General features: G+C 39.9%; 1 protein-coding gene across 1 annotated transcript in view; it reads left to right on the top strand.

Annotated features, from left to right (window-relative positions):
- Positions 1–17,066, top strand: part of ADAM12 (ADAM metallopeptidase domain 12) — a 1,000,652-nt gene that overhangs the window by 211,660 nt on the left and 771,926 nt on the right. Inside the window, 1 exon segment of the mRNA XM_077455498.1 lies at positions 12,431–12,504. Coding sequence (XP_077311624.1) covers positions 12,431–12,504 — 74 coding nt within the window.

The following is a 17,066-nucleotide window of genomic DNA, read 5'->3' as shown; positions in this document are numbered from 1 at the left end:
TGGGCGTGAACGTGAGCCAAGTCGAGTACATTCGGATACTCTCTGCTCCGCTCGGGACTGCAACAGGACCCGAGAGCCGCCAAGAGGACCGAGAGCTGCCGAGATGTATCTCGGCGGTGCCATTTTTAAACTTCAAGACTGCAATGACAAGGCTAAAAATGACAAGGCTGCAAATGACACTGGGGCAAGGCTGCAAATGACAAGGCTACACTGACAAGGCTGCAATGACACTGGACGAGGCTGCAGATGGACACTGATAAGGGTGCATTGATGGGCATTTAAATGTAAGTTTTTTTCCTTAAAATCCCCTCCTAAACTTCGGGTGCGTGTTATACGCCGCTGCATGTTATACGCCGATAAATCCGATAATGTATAGATGGTAGGGCCCGAAATTGACTCAAGCCCAGGGGCCCCAACCACCCTAAGTCCTGCCCTGACTGTAGCACTGTTATCTTTCTCAGACTGGAAAACTAGCATTGGGATTTCCCTTAGAAAAGCCTTTTTTTTTGTGGTAAATGGGACATGATTTAAAATGAATTAGCCCCGGGTGGGTCGCCCTGCCAGCTCGGTTAGCAGTGGAAGAGAAAAACCGAATGAATATTTCCAGACAGTGAACTTACACGAGGAACTAACTCCTTGATTAGAAACTTTCCCACTAGTGATGCAGACTCCTTCCCATTGAAAGAGACTTCCCTGAAGAAACTTCCAACCAGCCCAGAGCTAAAATAATTCATCATTCTATAAATCCATTTAAGGAACATTTTAATTTAGGAACAGATTAAGACATTTAAAAGGGGTCTCCCATTTGTATTTACTTGTGTGTAAAATATTTACTGGACCGCTTTCCTTTTCACTAGCATATTTCATATGTTGCCGGTTATTTCTTGACTCATCACTTTGTATTCCACATGGCCTTGCCACATTTTCAGATTTTATTTTATTTTTTTTTTGGTTGGCTTGGGTGATCTTTTTATAAAGGAATTGCCTGCTCTAACAAAGTGATAGTTGGACTCCTCCAATACTGATTGTAACTGCTAGTCATGCAGAGTGCAGCTCACACCATCCTCACAGAAGCAGTGAATGCAGGAATATGCTGCTCTCTGTCTACTTCCAGCATCCCAAAGCATGCGCCTCTGTAAGTTTACAAACCTTGCAATACAAAAGTTATGCAGGGATACCTTGTGCTGTCAGTTGCTTGGCAAATGCACATAATTCTAACTTTAGTGTTGTAGCAGGCTCATTTAAGTGCTAGTTTGTGAACATTAAAGCAGACCTATAGTATGAAAGATTTGCTCAAAAATGGCAAGCAGAGTACAAAGATTTTTCAGTTTTGTCTCATAGGCTCTGAGTTTAATTTTTTTTTCGTTACTGATTTACCATGCTTTTTTTATCAGTGTGGAGGCAGCCACATTGTAATTAGCAAGGCTTTGCTTATGCATTCAGAATTTCACCCTGATGACTGGTTATCTGATGACTGGCAGATAAATCAATTGGCAGAAAGCACAGATTCACAGAATGGATTAGCCACTGCAGGTCCTCCGGGTACAGCTTTCTCTCCAGCAAGTAGAACTGTGGGCAGAATTGCAGTGACATCTCCAAATTCCACTCCAAAATGCATTATCCTAGCAGTCAGAGGCAGCAATGCCTTCAATAATCTCACACACTGCAGATATACAAGGTGTCTAAAAAAAATTTGGGTGAATTGTCTGATATCTCAACGGCAACCTGGGCCAGGTGCACGTGTATGCACATTGCTATCCAGGGACACTTTGAGAAGCGACTGTCAGGTTAAGCCCACTGTGGGCAGTCAAACGCAGTCATTTTGAGAGGAAGTGTCACAGTCAGGGCCATCTTAATATCATGTGCCCCTGGGCAAAGTAATGTACTAGGGCCCCTACCAGGGAGCAGGGGACCTGTGGTGCACTACGCACGCGGTGGCAAGGAGTGGGTTCATTTCTACATTTTAAGCTTGGCTATTTAGTCTGATTAGAAACAACAAATACAGAAAATCTGTGAATTATCCCAGATTAAATTTGTCCCCTATACACATTCTCACGGAGTCCTCTAACAGAGGACAGTTTGGATAGGGTGGTATAGTGGCAGGTTTCGGTAGTATCGGGCAGTACAGTGGAAGGTTTGGATAATATAGGGCAGTACAGTGGTAGGTTTGGATAATATAGGGCAGTACAGTGGTAGGTTTGGATAATATAGGGCAGTACAGTGGTAGGTTTGGATAGTATAGGGCAGTACAGTGGTAGGTTTGGATAGTATAGGGCAGTACAGTGGTAGGTTTGGATAGTATAGGGCAGTACAGTGGTAGGCTTGGATAGTATAGGGCAGTACAGAGGTAGGTTTGGATAGTATAGGGCAGTACAGTGGTAGGTTTGGATAGTACAGCGAGGTATAGTGATAGGTCTGGACGGTATAGGGAGGTATAGTGGTAGATCTGAATAGTTTAGGGAGGTATAGTGGTAGGTTTGGTTAGTTTACAGAGGTATATAGTGATGGGTCTGGATGGTACAGTGGTAGGTTTGGGTAGTATAGGGAGGTATAGTGGTAGGTCTGGATAGTATAGAGAGGTGTAATGGTAGGTCTGGATAGTATAGGGAGATATAGTGGTTCATATTTTTCAGTTTGTTTGTGCCCCCCCAAAGATTTTGAGCACCAGCTGCCACTGCCTGATTGTTAATTCATTCATAATACAGAAAACACTCAGTACCACATGGCTGTGTGAACTATCTGCAGATGCCCTGGATGTTCTTAGGCAGCCGCATATGGATCACAGAGCTCCGCAGTACTGAGCAGTCTTTCACTTTTATGAATGAACAGTCACCACACGAAAAAAAAGGGAAAACCCCCCTTTCTTGGAACTCTTAAGGCAACAACACCACTAATACAGAATAAAAAGCATTTATTAATACATATAAAATTTGATCACATATGCATGTGATGATCGGTTAAAAACGTAATATAACATAACAAGAAACAAAAACATGACATAGGTACATAGCAAGCAAAGAATTATTTCATTAATACTCTCCAATTTCTGAAAATTCTCCGGTACTAGATGCATTTCTGGTTCAAGACCTTCGTCGAGGATATTGGATAGGAGAATATGTGATCATAAATTTGTCAAAATATGAGCAGAAACTGATTTGAAGGAGTATACTGTACTATGCGAACACAAAAGGCTGTAACGCACTGAAAAAGATGGTGTCACTGGAGGCCTACTGACACTGCTCCACAAAGTCAACAGGCAGTGCATCGTATGAGAGCCCTCCACAAACTGGTTAGTCATAGATCAGGGTGGTATGCGGAGTGAAGCAAAAGGGTTGTTTAAACGGTATTCAATATGATGATTGTTGAGTGATGCTATCCAAGCCTCAATATAGCCTTTCTTGGTCCCTTTGTAACACACTCAGGGTCACTTGTAAGAACCCTTCTCCCTGTAGTCTATGCAGCTCATCCGCGTCTGAAGCCCATCCTCCCCGACAGTCACCACAGATCGTTCATTCATAAAAGTAAAAAGCTCATTCAGCGCTGTTGGGCTGTGTGATCTGTCAGCTGGGAGAAAAGAGAACCACAGCTCCAGGCCGATCCACCAAGATAATCACTTTTCTTCCAGACGAAGAGCCCCAGGTGCTGGCTAATGCGTGCACAGATAGGGAAGGACAAAAAACTGTGGACAGCCGCACTCCCAAAAGAATCTATTGTTTTGGATGAGCTATGAGTAAGCACTGATTTCGGTGTGAAACGCGTCAGTTTATTCTGTATCACTTTTGCTGTGGATTGTGTTCTGTGATCTTGTGCCTTTTACACTAAAAGGCACAAGAAAATAGATTCTTTTTGGAGTGCGGCTTTCCAGAGTTTTTTCCATCCTTCCCTATCTGATCTGTCAGCTGAGCAGCCATAGATCACACAGCATGGCAAGCTATTCAATCTTTTGAAAGGCTGCTTTCACACTGAGGCGCTTTACAGGTGCTATATCGCTAAAACTAGCACCTGTAAAGAGCCTCTCCTCTCACTCCAGTGTGAAAGTTTGAGTGCTTTCACACTGGAGAGGTGCACTTGCAGGACGGTAAAAAGTTCTGCAAGCAGCATCTTTGCAGCACTGTAGGAGAGGTGTATACACTGCTCCTAAAGCGCCCCTGCTCATTGATATCAATGGCAGCGCCACCGAACCACCAAAAAAGCGCCAATGCAGTGGCTCTTTTAACCCTTTTTCGGCTGCTAGTGGGGGTTAAAAGCACCCCATTAGCGTCCGAATAGCGCAGCTAAAGCGTCAGTAAAGCGCTGCTAAAAATAGTGGTGCTTTACCGCCAACGCCTCCAACACAGTATGAAAGCACTCTAAATGTCAGGCTTGGTCTCCAGAGCAGCCGCTGCTGCCAGAGACCAGTGCTGTCACTCACAAATTTGTTTCCTTTCTAGCAGTGCTAAGGGAGGGTACAGGGTGGAAGCAAACTGTCCAATCATGCTGCTTAGCAAAGGGAAAAGGCAGAACGGATTTGAATAGGACAAAGTGCTAAATGCAGTTGGTCATTTGAGGAGTGATAAAAGTGTATAGGCCTTCTTTTTTTTCTTTTTTAAGTGCTAATAGCGTATTATTAATTAAAGACATTATTACTTTGCCTGTTCAGTAAAACCAAAATTACCCTTTATTGGAGCATCACAATGTTCTGTTTTGGGGAGAGATGTGAAGTACATATTCTAGGAGACATTGTCTTCCACACAGTGGTTGAAGGAGGAAGGACCTGGCAGCGAATCATCAGGAGGCCATCTTGAAGAACCATGAGTAGACAGCTAGCGCCTGATGACATGAGAGAAAAAGATGGTTTCAGAGAACCCAGCGGATTACAGTCCTCGACCTACTAAAACAATCCTCTATAGCAGGGATATGCAATTAGCAGACCTCCAGCTGTTGCAAAGCTACAAGTCCCATCATGCCTCTGGGTGTCATGCTTGTGGCTATCAGAATCTTTCTATGCCTCATGGGACTTGTAGTTTTGCCACAGCTGGAGGTCCGCTTATTGCACACCCCTGCTCTATAGCATGGATTTCTCCTGCAGGATCATAAGCACAGGCCATATGTCATGATTGTTGAGTTGCAAATGTTTGTTTACTTTTCGACCACATATGTGCTGGCCAATATCAGCCACGCAGAGTAGCAAAGAATACAATGTGGAAAAAAGGGGAAAATGCGCTTATTCAAAGAAAACTACCTACTAAGCGGCAACTCAAATTGTTGTACTAACGACAATCACATTTTGTATACAATGGGGAGCTGCGCTAAATGTGTATAAATATAGTTAGAGTATAACCCCCAAAAAATTTTAATGTGTGAAAATTAATATAACTTTTGATGAAGACCCAACACTGATAAAAAGATCAAAGTGCAAATAAAAATACAATTTAAATACAATAAATAAAAATGAGTGTAAAAAATTTAAAACATTTGATATATCACAAAAAACATCTGTCACCATAAATGAATATGTGAAAAGATAATCTAAATTAAATTAGCCAAATATTATCATATATACATGAAATAAATATAAATGATACATAGAAAACCCCACTCAAATATATAAATGAATAAAATAAAATGATAACTCCATACAATGTGTGAAAATTAAATTTAAATGAGTGGCTGAGTGAAAAAAAATAGTCCACATAAATCCCAAAAGATTTGTTCTTTCTGAGCGGACCAGCGTGCAGAGAGATGAAACACCAATGAAAACCAAAATTAAATGTAATCTGATTAAATCAACCTACTGTATTGGGAGTGTGCTATTATCAATAAGAAAACCGCATTTACCATAGCATGAGTTGAAGTTTATATATGCGGCTATTTATTATTTGCTCTTCAACGTGTTCCGCTTTGCACGTTCAATTTAAATATTTCTGGCTCTCCAATTAATGTATGAATTGGTGCTGCACCTTCTCCTTAGTGAATGACCCTCCTTGTTTGCTGAGCTCCTGTGGCCTGTCTTCTACCTGTCTTGTACCCTGAAATAGACAGAAACCATAAACCCAAGTGTAGGACTGAGATACTGGTGTTTTTTACATATTCTGTGGCATTAACGTCTTAACTGGTGGAGTGTCTGGAGAGAGATGTTCGCTGTGGTTCCCAGGATTGTCTATCTAGAGTACTTGCAAAAGCGTTTTTTGATCTCACTTAATACTGAGATCTTGTGCTTTGGTAAGTGGCCCATATTATCTATTGGTGGAGGTGCTTCAGTGGAATTCTGGTCACACGATTTTTCATTGGTGTTTCATCTCACTGCACACTGGTCCGCTCAGAAAGAACAAATCTTTTGGGATTTATGTGGACTATTTTTTTTTTCACTCAGCCACTCATTTATTTAATTTTCACACATTGTATGGAGTTATAATTTTATTTTATTAATTTATATATTTGAGTGGGGTTTTCTATGTATCATTTTTGTATTTATATTTATTTCATCTATATATGATATTTGGCTAATTTAATTTAGATTATCTTTTCACATATTCATTTATGGTGACAGATGTTTTTTGTGATATATCAAATTTTTCACATATTTTTTACACTCATTTTTATTTATTGTATTTAAATTGTATTTTTATTTGCACTTTTTATCAGTGTTGGGTCTTCATCAAGTTATATTAATTTTCACACATTTAAAATTTTTTTGGGTTATACTCTAACTATATTTATACACATTTAGCGCAGCTCCCCATTGTATACAAAGAATACCATGTGTTGGCAAAAATGCTTCATGGCACATTTGCATTGTGAAAGTCTGACATATCTTCCTATTAGCATAAACACAAGAGCAATTAATTTCATTGATATAAAATGAAAGGGGGGAGAAGTCAAGCATAGCAATTTTGTGTCTAATTAAACAGCAGATAATTTTTTTGTGGAAACAGGTGCTATAGCTCTTCTTAAGAGGTGTGAAAGGGCTCCTAAACGAGAAGTGACCATTCACTAGCTTTGTATCCGTTTGTGTGTAAAAAAAAAAAAAGAAGTGATTTATGGTTTTTCGGCTGTGCTCTAGCCATCTACTGTCTGGGAAGTGGCCCAAGGCATTATAGGTTTGATCTTCGCTGCCTTCCAGGAACCATGCCGAAACATGGACTCCAGACAAAGAATATATTATAAGAATAACTAAAGAAAATTAACAGCCATTTACTGGTGTCTACTATTTTTTGTTATTAATGCACTATTTGAAAGAAAAAAAAAGCCAGGAAAGCAAAGGAATTTTTACAATGTGCGGTTTTTGGGTGTTCTTACTTCCTTTCTATTTTTTTCCCAAGCAAATTTCACCCAAGCAGCTTAGTGAGAAAACCTGAGAGATTTCATTTCAGCAATATCACTTCATTCATCCATAGTTCATAAGCTGAGCCCTTAACTTAACCTTACCAAACCTAACCTTGCCTTTTCAGTCCAGCCACAGACCGTGAGAAGGACAAGTTTTAGTTGTATTACAAGAGCAGAGAAAATTCAGGGTTTCAACTGGACTGGCTTTTTTGTGCAGCAGGGCTGTGTATTTTGCCCTTTTCAAATATGGCTGCTGCACTTTGTAATGAGGTGATAAACTGTGACCTGCCTATTGCAAGGGATTATAAGGTTAAAACCCCTAGGGGAGCACATGGATAGAGAGAGAGGTGGAATACGTTTTTACAGGGCACAGACTGTAAGTTAACAAGGCATCCCCTAATTGAGACATGCTTTGAAGACTGTACAATTTTTTCATGTGCCTGTTTGGAGAAAGTTTGTTGGTTCACTAGACACTACTTGTTTGTATGTACTATTCAATTCATGGATTTTCAATATAGTACAATACCGTGTGTATTATTTTCTGTGCTTAGTGACAAATTTTCTCAAGTAGGACTGTACTTTTTATCCACAAGACCCAATTGAGAGGAGGCACAGGCGCTTAGCAGGGAATGAACAAACATTGAGATCCCCTGTCACTGAACGAAACTCTGTGTTTACATTCACAGAGCTGTGTTCAGGGAAGCTCAGGGCTGATTACCGAGTGACGGGCGCATGCCCTCTGCTTGAGAGCCCGGATCACATACTAGGTACGTGATCTAGCACAGGGAGGCCCCTTTGCCTCCGTACGTCCACCTGATGCGGTTGGCAAGTGGTTAAAGTTGTGTCATATGTTATGTTTTAGGAAGCTTGTTAGAGCTCTTTCATACTGTGCCACCTAGGGCGTCAGCGGTAAAGTGGTGCTATTTTTAGGGCCGCTTTACCGCAGTTTTAGCGGCGCTCTATTCGGCCGCTAGCGGGGCGGTTTTAACTGCAGTGACATTTTACTGGCGGTATAGCAACGCTGCCCCATTGATTTCAAAGAAACTGCTAGCAAAACTTTTTCTGACGCCCTGCCAGCACACCGCTCCAGTGTGAAAGCCCTCAGACTTTCACACTGAAGTGAATGGAGCGGCTGTTTTAGAGCGGTTTGCAGGTGCTATTTTTAATGCTATTGCGCCTGCAAAACGTCTGTGTGAAAGGGGTCTAAGGATCAGCTTTAGGCCCCTTTCAAATGGGCAGATAGAATTCAGCTTTTAGCTGCGGCTAGATGAAGTTATGAACATAATCTAGGTGAGTGGCACAGGCGGTAACTGTTGGTACTTTGACACCTGCAAATAGTTTGATAATAGAATGTGCCTGAACATGTCAGAAACCCTGAAATGAGTCTGGGTCAACAGGATTTTGGCTTGCATTGGTGGCAATAGTCTCACATCAATTTGAGAGGCTTCTGAGATCATTTAGAATTGACTGACCGGTGTATATTTGACCTGCAGTTGACCTTCATCTGACCTGCTTCTAGCAGGTTTTGCATTTCTATTGACTTGTATAATGCTGGCCATACACAGTTCGAATTTCAAAAGACTTTTCTTTTGAAAATCGTATCTAAGAATTTTCGTACAAATTTTGCACCATTATTGGGCTGCAGCAATGGGCGATTTTCGTGCAGCAATCAAATTTGAGGAATCGGACATGTTGGAAATTTTTTGAAAAACTAAGATGTTCTAATCAATGATGGGAGAATCGTGTGAGAAATGTAAAAAGAAAAAAAAAACGCGCATGTGCAAGAAAAGAAAATTTACGGACAGAAAAGAAGATTCCCAGGCACAAAAATTATTTTCTGTAGCAACATGAGGTGAAATCGAAGGCTTGGTCGGCCGAATTTCGAAAATCAATGGTGGCACCATCAGATCACAAAAAAACGAACTTTCTGATTTTGAAAAGAAAATTTGTTCAAAATTCGACCATGTGTGGCCTGCTTTAGAATGCAAAACCCATCTTACCTTCGAAGCATACGATGCACACTTTACTCACAAAGGTTGTCAAAGGGAGCATTTGATACCAATTCCTTCGAAGTGCCGATTTCTCCCAAGTGTCGGCTGTAATTATGTGTTTAAATGTTTGCCAACTGCACTGTCAAACTGTGTGCGCAAACAGGGCTCACATGGTTAAATATGTTGGTGACATTTGTCATGCTTAAAACACCAGAAAATTTAGAACATTACCCTACGAGTACATTCATTTCTTTACCGCCTGAGAGAGGCGTTGACTTGTAGTCTGATTCTATGAAAGCGCACCATGCAGTGTGTCACTTGTACTTTCAATGATCCACTTATTTGAATTCTTTATGACACAGTGGTGTCATTTTGTAAGTTCAGAATAAATGTGTTTACTGCTGTGAAAAGATGCTAATTATTACTGATATTTATGCAGACAGATTTGATATATTTAATTTTTAAATATGTATTTTATGGTCTATGTTGATTCTATGCCAAGTTCTGCTTTATGTATTGCAAGAACATTAACTTCAATGAAGCCATGTAATTACCTTGATAAACAAACCCTTTTGATCTGTTTTGAATACCGATCAGCACCATATCTGTATGTCAGAATGAACACTGAATTATTTTTAATTTGGATGAATTAAATAAAGTATATGGTAATTTGTACGAATGCACAAGGTCTTTCTGACTGTCATTCTAGGTACTACAAATATTATAGACTTATTATTGGACTCTAAATCCTATAATGTTATCGTTAGATGAAAAAATCGAGAGAAAATGTCACAACTTGCTTTTAGCAACTAGTCTACTTTTTGCTACCATGTTCTAACTTATCATGCAGCCCAGAAAGGGAGAAGTTGATTGGTTGCCAAAAATAGCATGATTCTTATTTTGTACATATAGGGCACTGTGGGATATATTTTTTAAAGGCCCAAGTTTTTAAGTACCCTTTTAGTCAAGTGTTCTTTTTTTGGATGTAGGAACCGGATTACAGTTGTCATTTATTTTAGCATTGGACAGTTATTTATTACAGGTACTTGTATAGTGTTGTCAATTTACACAGCTATATATATATATATATATATATATATATATATATATATATATATATATATATATTGTACATTAATATAAGTCACTGCCCTCAAGAAGCTTACAATCTAAGGGTCCCCAACTCACATTCATAAAGTGTTTTGTCACCTTTTTGGGGTTGTGTTAGATATGTGCAAAGAGAGATCACCCAAACACCTATAAGTTTAACATTTATTGAAGATAATGACCGATAAAGAAAATGTGACTGAATACTTAAAGTGGATATAAACCCTGTGCATGAAATTTTGAGCTGGGCACATATATCTGCAGTGTTTTCTTATCTCTCTCCAAAGCCCTAAGTCCCGTGGCTTTCTCCTGCTCCTTTCTTCTGTTTTCAGCCTGCTAACTTCTGACAAGGTCTCCAGATGGGAGCCTAAAGTGTCAGGGATGGAGCTAGAAATAGATCAGCACAAAGTTGAACTAGTCACAGGCAATCTCTGCATGTGTGGAGAGGGAGTGTGTACCTTTCCTCCAATCAGCCGTCTCACAGTGTATAGCAAGAATCCCCACCCACAGGTGACTCAGGAATAGAAAATTCTAACAGGATGTACACATTCTAAACAGTATATAAAGATGAAGACAGCAGATATACATGAAAAAACCTATGTAGGGAGATTTGTTTCATCCCTGAGTATCATCTGAGGCTGTTTACATCCATGGGTATATGTGAGGGTTTACATTCACTTTAATTAAAGTTGCTGTTTCACCATTGAGTCCCCCTGCTTCTATGCATTATGGCCGCCCAGATTCAGACACATGCATATTTTGCAAGCTCTGGAGTGAGACTAGCGTATTCCAATTTGGGCTGTGATATGTAGACTTGTGTATAAGGAATAGACAACCCCGAAGACAACTCCCTTTGCAATATGACCCCTCAAGGACTTGGTCAGTTTACAATCACACATTCCTTTGGTGTGAGATTAGAGAGGCGTTCTTAGATATTTGTGAGGGGAAACATTCATAATGAAAATATGAAAATATGAAATTTACAGTTTCCACATCACTCATACACCTACTAGGGCCAATTTAGACAGGAGCCAAATAGCCTACCAGCATGTCCTTTGTGATGTGGGAGGAAACCCACGTAGGCATAGGGACAGCATGCAAACTCAGTGCCGGGGTTGGGATTCAAGACACTGATCCTAGTGCTGCTAGGCGTAAGTGCTGACCACATAGCCACTGTGCTGCCCCACCTGATATCCGACTGGTTACAATAAACCAGGGGTTCCTAAACTCTTTTTTAATCTGAGTACCCAAAAAAAGAAAATTGTCACTGGCCTGGAACCTACAAAGTAAATTATTACCAAAACACAGAAAAACTCATACATAATTATTATATTATAATATAAATAATAGTTTGGTTTTGACTATTGGTAATTTTCTCTGCTCCCAGCCTTGCGGGTATGTGTCTGTGCTGTCCATTATATTAATCTAATCATTGCACACATTTTTAAAGGAGTGGTTTTGTCATCCCATGCATCGCATTCTGTGAATAAGCATTCATATCCTGTCATTCAACTGCTTGACCGCCCGTTTACTGGCTGCAATGCATTGTGGGAGTGTAGTAATACAAGTTCTGTGAATGGTGGGGAAAGCAGCTGCAGTTATCTTTCATAGCACCAGAAGACAGTTGCTCAGGACAGTACTTGGTGGGGAAACACGAGAATTTTCAGAATCACTCAGCAGATAATGGAATACACAGCATGGCACATAATTAATAACAAATTTTAAAAATCCTTAAGTCGCGCCTAAAGAAACACTCCTGACCAATACTGTCTCGTTTATTGTGTCTTTTAGAAACCTTTCATCACTATTCTTGAGGAAAACCTAATGTTGAGTCTTTGATACGTACTGTATGTTGCCTATCGATTCTGATTTTCCAGATATTAGACAAGCCTTTTAAGAAGTTTTCGCTGGGGTAGCGCTCCAAAGATGTATCTTTGACTGCAGTGTGCCACAACCAATGATGTAATCGCACGTTCTATGCTTTTATCTCATTACCTGTTTCTTAATGATAATTTCTGCTTTTTAAGGGTCATCCATCAAGACTAAGACTGTTACTAAAATCTAAAGAGGAGGAACTGCTGTTAAATCTGGAGAGAAACGAGTAAGTACAGTTAATTGCTGTCATTAGACTCTCTTCTGAAATTGTGGTAGTGTTCCGGTACAAAATGTTCTGCCATCCTCCTCATACCCTGCAGGGTGCTTTTGGATGTACAACCTAATCCTCTGTAAACAAATGTGAAGTATTCATCATTAATAGATGATTACTAGCCTATTCCTTGCTACTTTCATTTACTGTGTGTGTGTGTGCGTGTGGTGGTACTTATCAGGCAAATTTACATGACTTGCATTATGTAAAGAATTTTTTTTTCAGTACTAATCCCTGCCATATAGCAAAAGGGACCGCATTAAAACCTACTTCTAACATTTTAATAAGATTATAGTTAATACATTTGCAACTATATATGGAGACCACACCTCCACGTCAAGGCACCTCTGCAAACTGCAGGCCTACTGTATAAAAATACCAATACTTGAACATACAGTATATAACACTAAATAGACTGAGAAGAAACTTGCCCAGACCTATCCTACTGTATCTTTTCAAGTTAAAAATATGAAAGCTGTTTTTTTGTTTACATTTTGAAAATGAACGTACCACATCTGCCATTTTCTTTAAGGGGCACAAATGGTTGAACTTGACAAGACTAGCTGGAGTGTGTGTCTGCTAAACATAGCAGTCTTTGACAAAATGTGTTGATGGGGCCTTGGACCTGAATTTAGAGAAGATGGGGCTTAAGGCTCCATGCACACTGAAGCTCAAAAAAGCTTTTTCTGGGCGCCAGATTGCTGGCAGAAAACGCTGGTTGAAAAACTTGCTTTTAACAGCGTTTTGTATTAGCGTTTATGAGTGTTTATTAGCGTTAGCGTTTATGGGCGTTTTCAATAAAAATACACAGAGGACACCAAAAATCCCACAGTATATTCGAAACTCCCACAATGCATTGAAAAAATAGAATGCCGAACACTAATTAACGCGTGTTTATCAGCGTTTGTCATTTTTTGGTGGTGAAAAACGGCACTTTGAACGTGAATTTCTGGCGTTCAGAAAAAAAACCATAAACTCCACTGCTCATTAAAGCTGAAAAACGTCCATGTGTGCATGGACACATAGGCTAACATAGAGTGGAGTTTATGGGCTTTTAAAAAAAATGCCCAAACTCCAATAAACTGCAGTTTATGAGCTCCAGTGTGCATGGAGCCTTAAAGTCCAATTTTTAGGGACAGCTCTTAGTAACCCAGGATATCCCTGGGGCCCCTGAACTAATATGAGGAATGTAAAAAGGATGAGCGAGATTTATTATGAGCCAGAAAGTCTTTATTGCACATGACTGGGCAAAATAATGCATGAAACACATCTTGTATCCAGTCTGTTGTCCAGTACCCTTTTTTCAGTGTTGCCAGGTATAGGGGGAGCCCCTGAAATGCATTAGTTGCCTTTCTTGACAGTTTGTAATGTGAAACATAAACTTGCTTTACACATTTTAAATTTGTGCTCTCCAATCCCTTCTACACTCCTCAGACACGGCAATGATGGAACCTGGCAATTGGCTCTTTAGTTTTTAGTTTCTTTTTTACTAGCAAGAAAAGCACTTTGGCATGGAGAGCTACTGTTCTTTTCTAAGATGCTATTTAGATGTTGGTCAAATTGGTCTTCCAATTGCCATAGCAACTATTAGCTTTAGGATTAGTTTGCTTTAATACTGTATACTTTGCTTTAAAATAAATTTTTTGTTTTAATGAGAGTGTGAAACGCCCTTTATTTTTTTATTTTTTTGCTCTCTTTGCGCTGTTGGAAAGGTTTCCCTGTCCTTTCTGTCCCAGAGACGGATGGACGATGACAGAAAATCAAAAAAATGGTTGTCACTGGAACCATTGGAAGATTTCCCTCTCATCTCCCCCTTTTAATGACAACTTTAACTTTTTTGTAACTTTGTGTCTTGGTGGCAATGGTCAGTATTGCCCTCCTTTTTCCAATCGGAGCACCGCTATGCAGGAGTTAACAGGAGGCTGATATCAAAACACATTTAGGTTGTTTTATTAGTTATAATTATATAATTATGTTCTTTTTCATAACGCATAACTTGATTTGCTTGCTCTCCCTTCTTCCTGGTGTTTAGCTTAAAGTGGTTCTAAAGGTAGAAGGTTTTTACGTTAATGCATTCTCTGCATTAAGGTACAAAACCACCCATGTGCAGCTACCCCCCCCCCCCCTTTCCGTAGTGGCCTTTAATCCAGCACTGTGCCTGAGAACAGTGGTTCTCTCGTATTTCTCTCTCCTTACTGAGATCAACGGCCAGTAAGGAGAGAGCTGGTGGCGGGTCAAAGGACACCTACAAGCGTGGCTTGGGAGCGATCCCATATGGGTGCCCCCATAGCAAGCTGCTTGCAATGTGGGTTCTTGGAGGGTTAGAGGCACTAGGAGTGCCGGGGGGGGGGGGGCGGTTCGGGACACCCAAGAGGAGGAGGTGGTTCGGCGCTGTTTCCTGAAAAAACATTGCACAGAGCAGGTAAGTATGGGAGTTTATCATTAATAATAATAAAAAAAATCCTTTAGAATCACTTTAACACCAAATTTGCTTTAACTTAAATGGACCCTCTGACATCACTGACATCACATCTGCAACATTCCTTAGCATTCCCAGCTGCAGCAGTTGATTGTGTGTTCCCGGGTTGCAGTGGCTCTTCGGTTAGTCTATAATATAAGCCAGCTTTCATTTGGGGTTAAGTGGGCCACAAGCTGTACCCTTTCATATATTTTCTTATCATGTAGCTTCCTTCTTGTTTCTACATTTCCTGTTAAAAAATAAATCTTTCATAATATATAAATTTGGGAGAAAGTGATAGCTTGAACATGAAACAGAAATCGGTGGTTATTCTGTTTTGTCCAAAGCTGAAGAAAAATACCTTTTACATGGAAAATCTTTACTCGTCTGTAAATAATACATTTGCAATATGTTTAATAGAGCGACTTTTCTAAATGTTTTATCAGTTCAGTTCCGATAGATGGAACAGTTCTAATTAATCTGTTTTATATTTGCTCAGCCCAGAATTAGGTGTCACAATTTTATGATTAGTCATTACTCTCCTGTCGTCTCTAAAACATTCCAGAAATGGAAAGATAAATGGTTTTATGGGCCTTTTATAAAGTCCTTAATGAATTACAACACACAGTTGCGGCTCTTTACATTCTCCCAGCGTGAATCTGGGGCAGATTACTGCTCGGAGTGACGTTGTATATTGCCCAGTGGATTCATGAATAAAATAATTACCTGTTGATAAGCACTCTATTGTGTCTGATATGGTTAGAAACCACAGTAAAAATGAAGAGACTTTATGTGTCCTGGAACTATTTCTCCTGCTGGTATAGATAATTATACTGTCCCTTGTTACCCATGCAAGGTTAATTTAAAGGGACACCTAATCTGACCATTCCATTTAGCCAGTATGAATGAAGCTCTAACAGTGACCTGTGTATGTATTGTAAAATGTGAAGTAATTTATAAACTGTATTTGTGGTCAACTTATTGAAAGTAAACTGACGCATGAATATAGAGGTGCCTGCAAATACCTTTTTTAAAGGGTCCCAAGCTCCCAGATAGCCTTAAAATCCCAGGGCTGTTTTTAATACAAATACTAATCTTATGGGTAATGCCCTGTACACACGGTTGGACTTTCCGATGGAAAATGTGCGATCAAATCTTGTTGTCGGAAAATCTGATTGTGTGGGCTCCATCTGACTTTTTCCGTCGGAATTTCAGACACACAAAGCTTGAGAGCAAGATCCAAAATTTTCCGACAACAAAATCCAATCGTTTAAATTCCGATCGTGTGAAGACAATTCCGATGGACAAAGTGCCACACATACTCAGAATAAATTAAGAGATGAAAGCTATTGGCTACTGCCCTCTTTAGAGTCGTGCGTGTTATACGTCCCCTCATTCTGAACAATTTTTTTTTTCCGACAACTTTGCGCGACCGTGTGTATGCAAGACAAGTTTGGGCCAAAATTTGTTGGAAAAAATAAGACGGATTTTGTAGTCGGATTGTCCGACCGTGTGTACAGGGCATAACTATACTGGTTTGGGTTTAGTTTTTATTTTAACACCAATTTTTTATTTTTTTTGCCAGAGATACTGCACCAAACACATTAGTGATGTGTAATGGCGCATGTCCCATTATCTGCAGGCAGCTGCTTATAGTAAACCTCATCCATTCAGTGCCTACTTCATAGGTGTTTTCTGGAGCTGTAAGTTAGCAGTGTCTGCTATGTAGAAAAGTTGCAAGGCTACCCTGCCCTATTCACATGAACTTGTATTATTATTATTGACCCAAGGTGCCTAATGTTATGTGAATGGGCAGGGGGGTCTGTCATTCAACAGCTCCTGTTCTATTCATAGAATGTGATGCACTATGGGACAGTAATATGAGTTTTATTGCGTGATAATGGGGTGGGTGACCAGCACAACTTTTCCCAGTATCAGTGGCTGCTGCTGCTAACTTTCACATGCTGGAAGACAAGTTTTCAGGAAAGTATCCAGTTGCTATGAAGGGGAAACTGAACAGAAGATTTTTAGCAGAAACACCTACCTGCACATGAAGGGA

The sequence above is a fragment of the Lithobates pipiens genome, unplaced genomic scaffold (genome assembly GCF_037356315.1).
Source record: "Lithobates pipiens isolate NorthernLeopardFrog02 unplaced genomic scaffold, aLitPip1_a1.2 Scaffold_25, whole genome shotgun sequence".
In the NCBI taxonomy this organism is placed as follows: Eukaryota; Metazoa; Chordata; class Amphibia; order Anura; family Ranidae; genus Lithobates; species Lithobates pipiens.
Note: the sequence above shows the minus strand (reverse complement) of the source record. Positions and strands in the feature narration are given on the sequence as shown.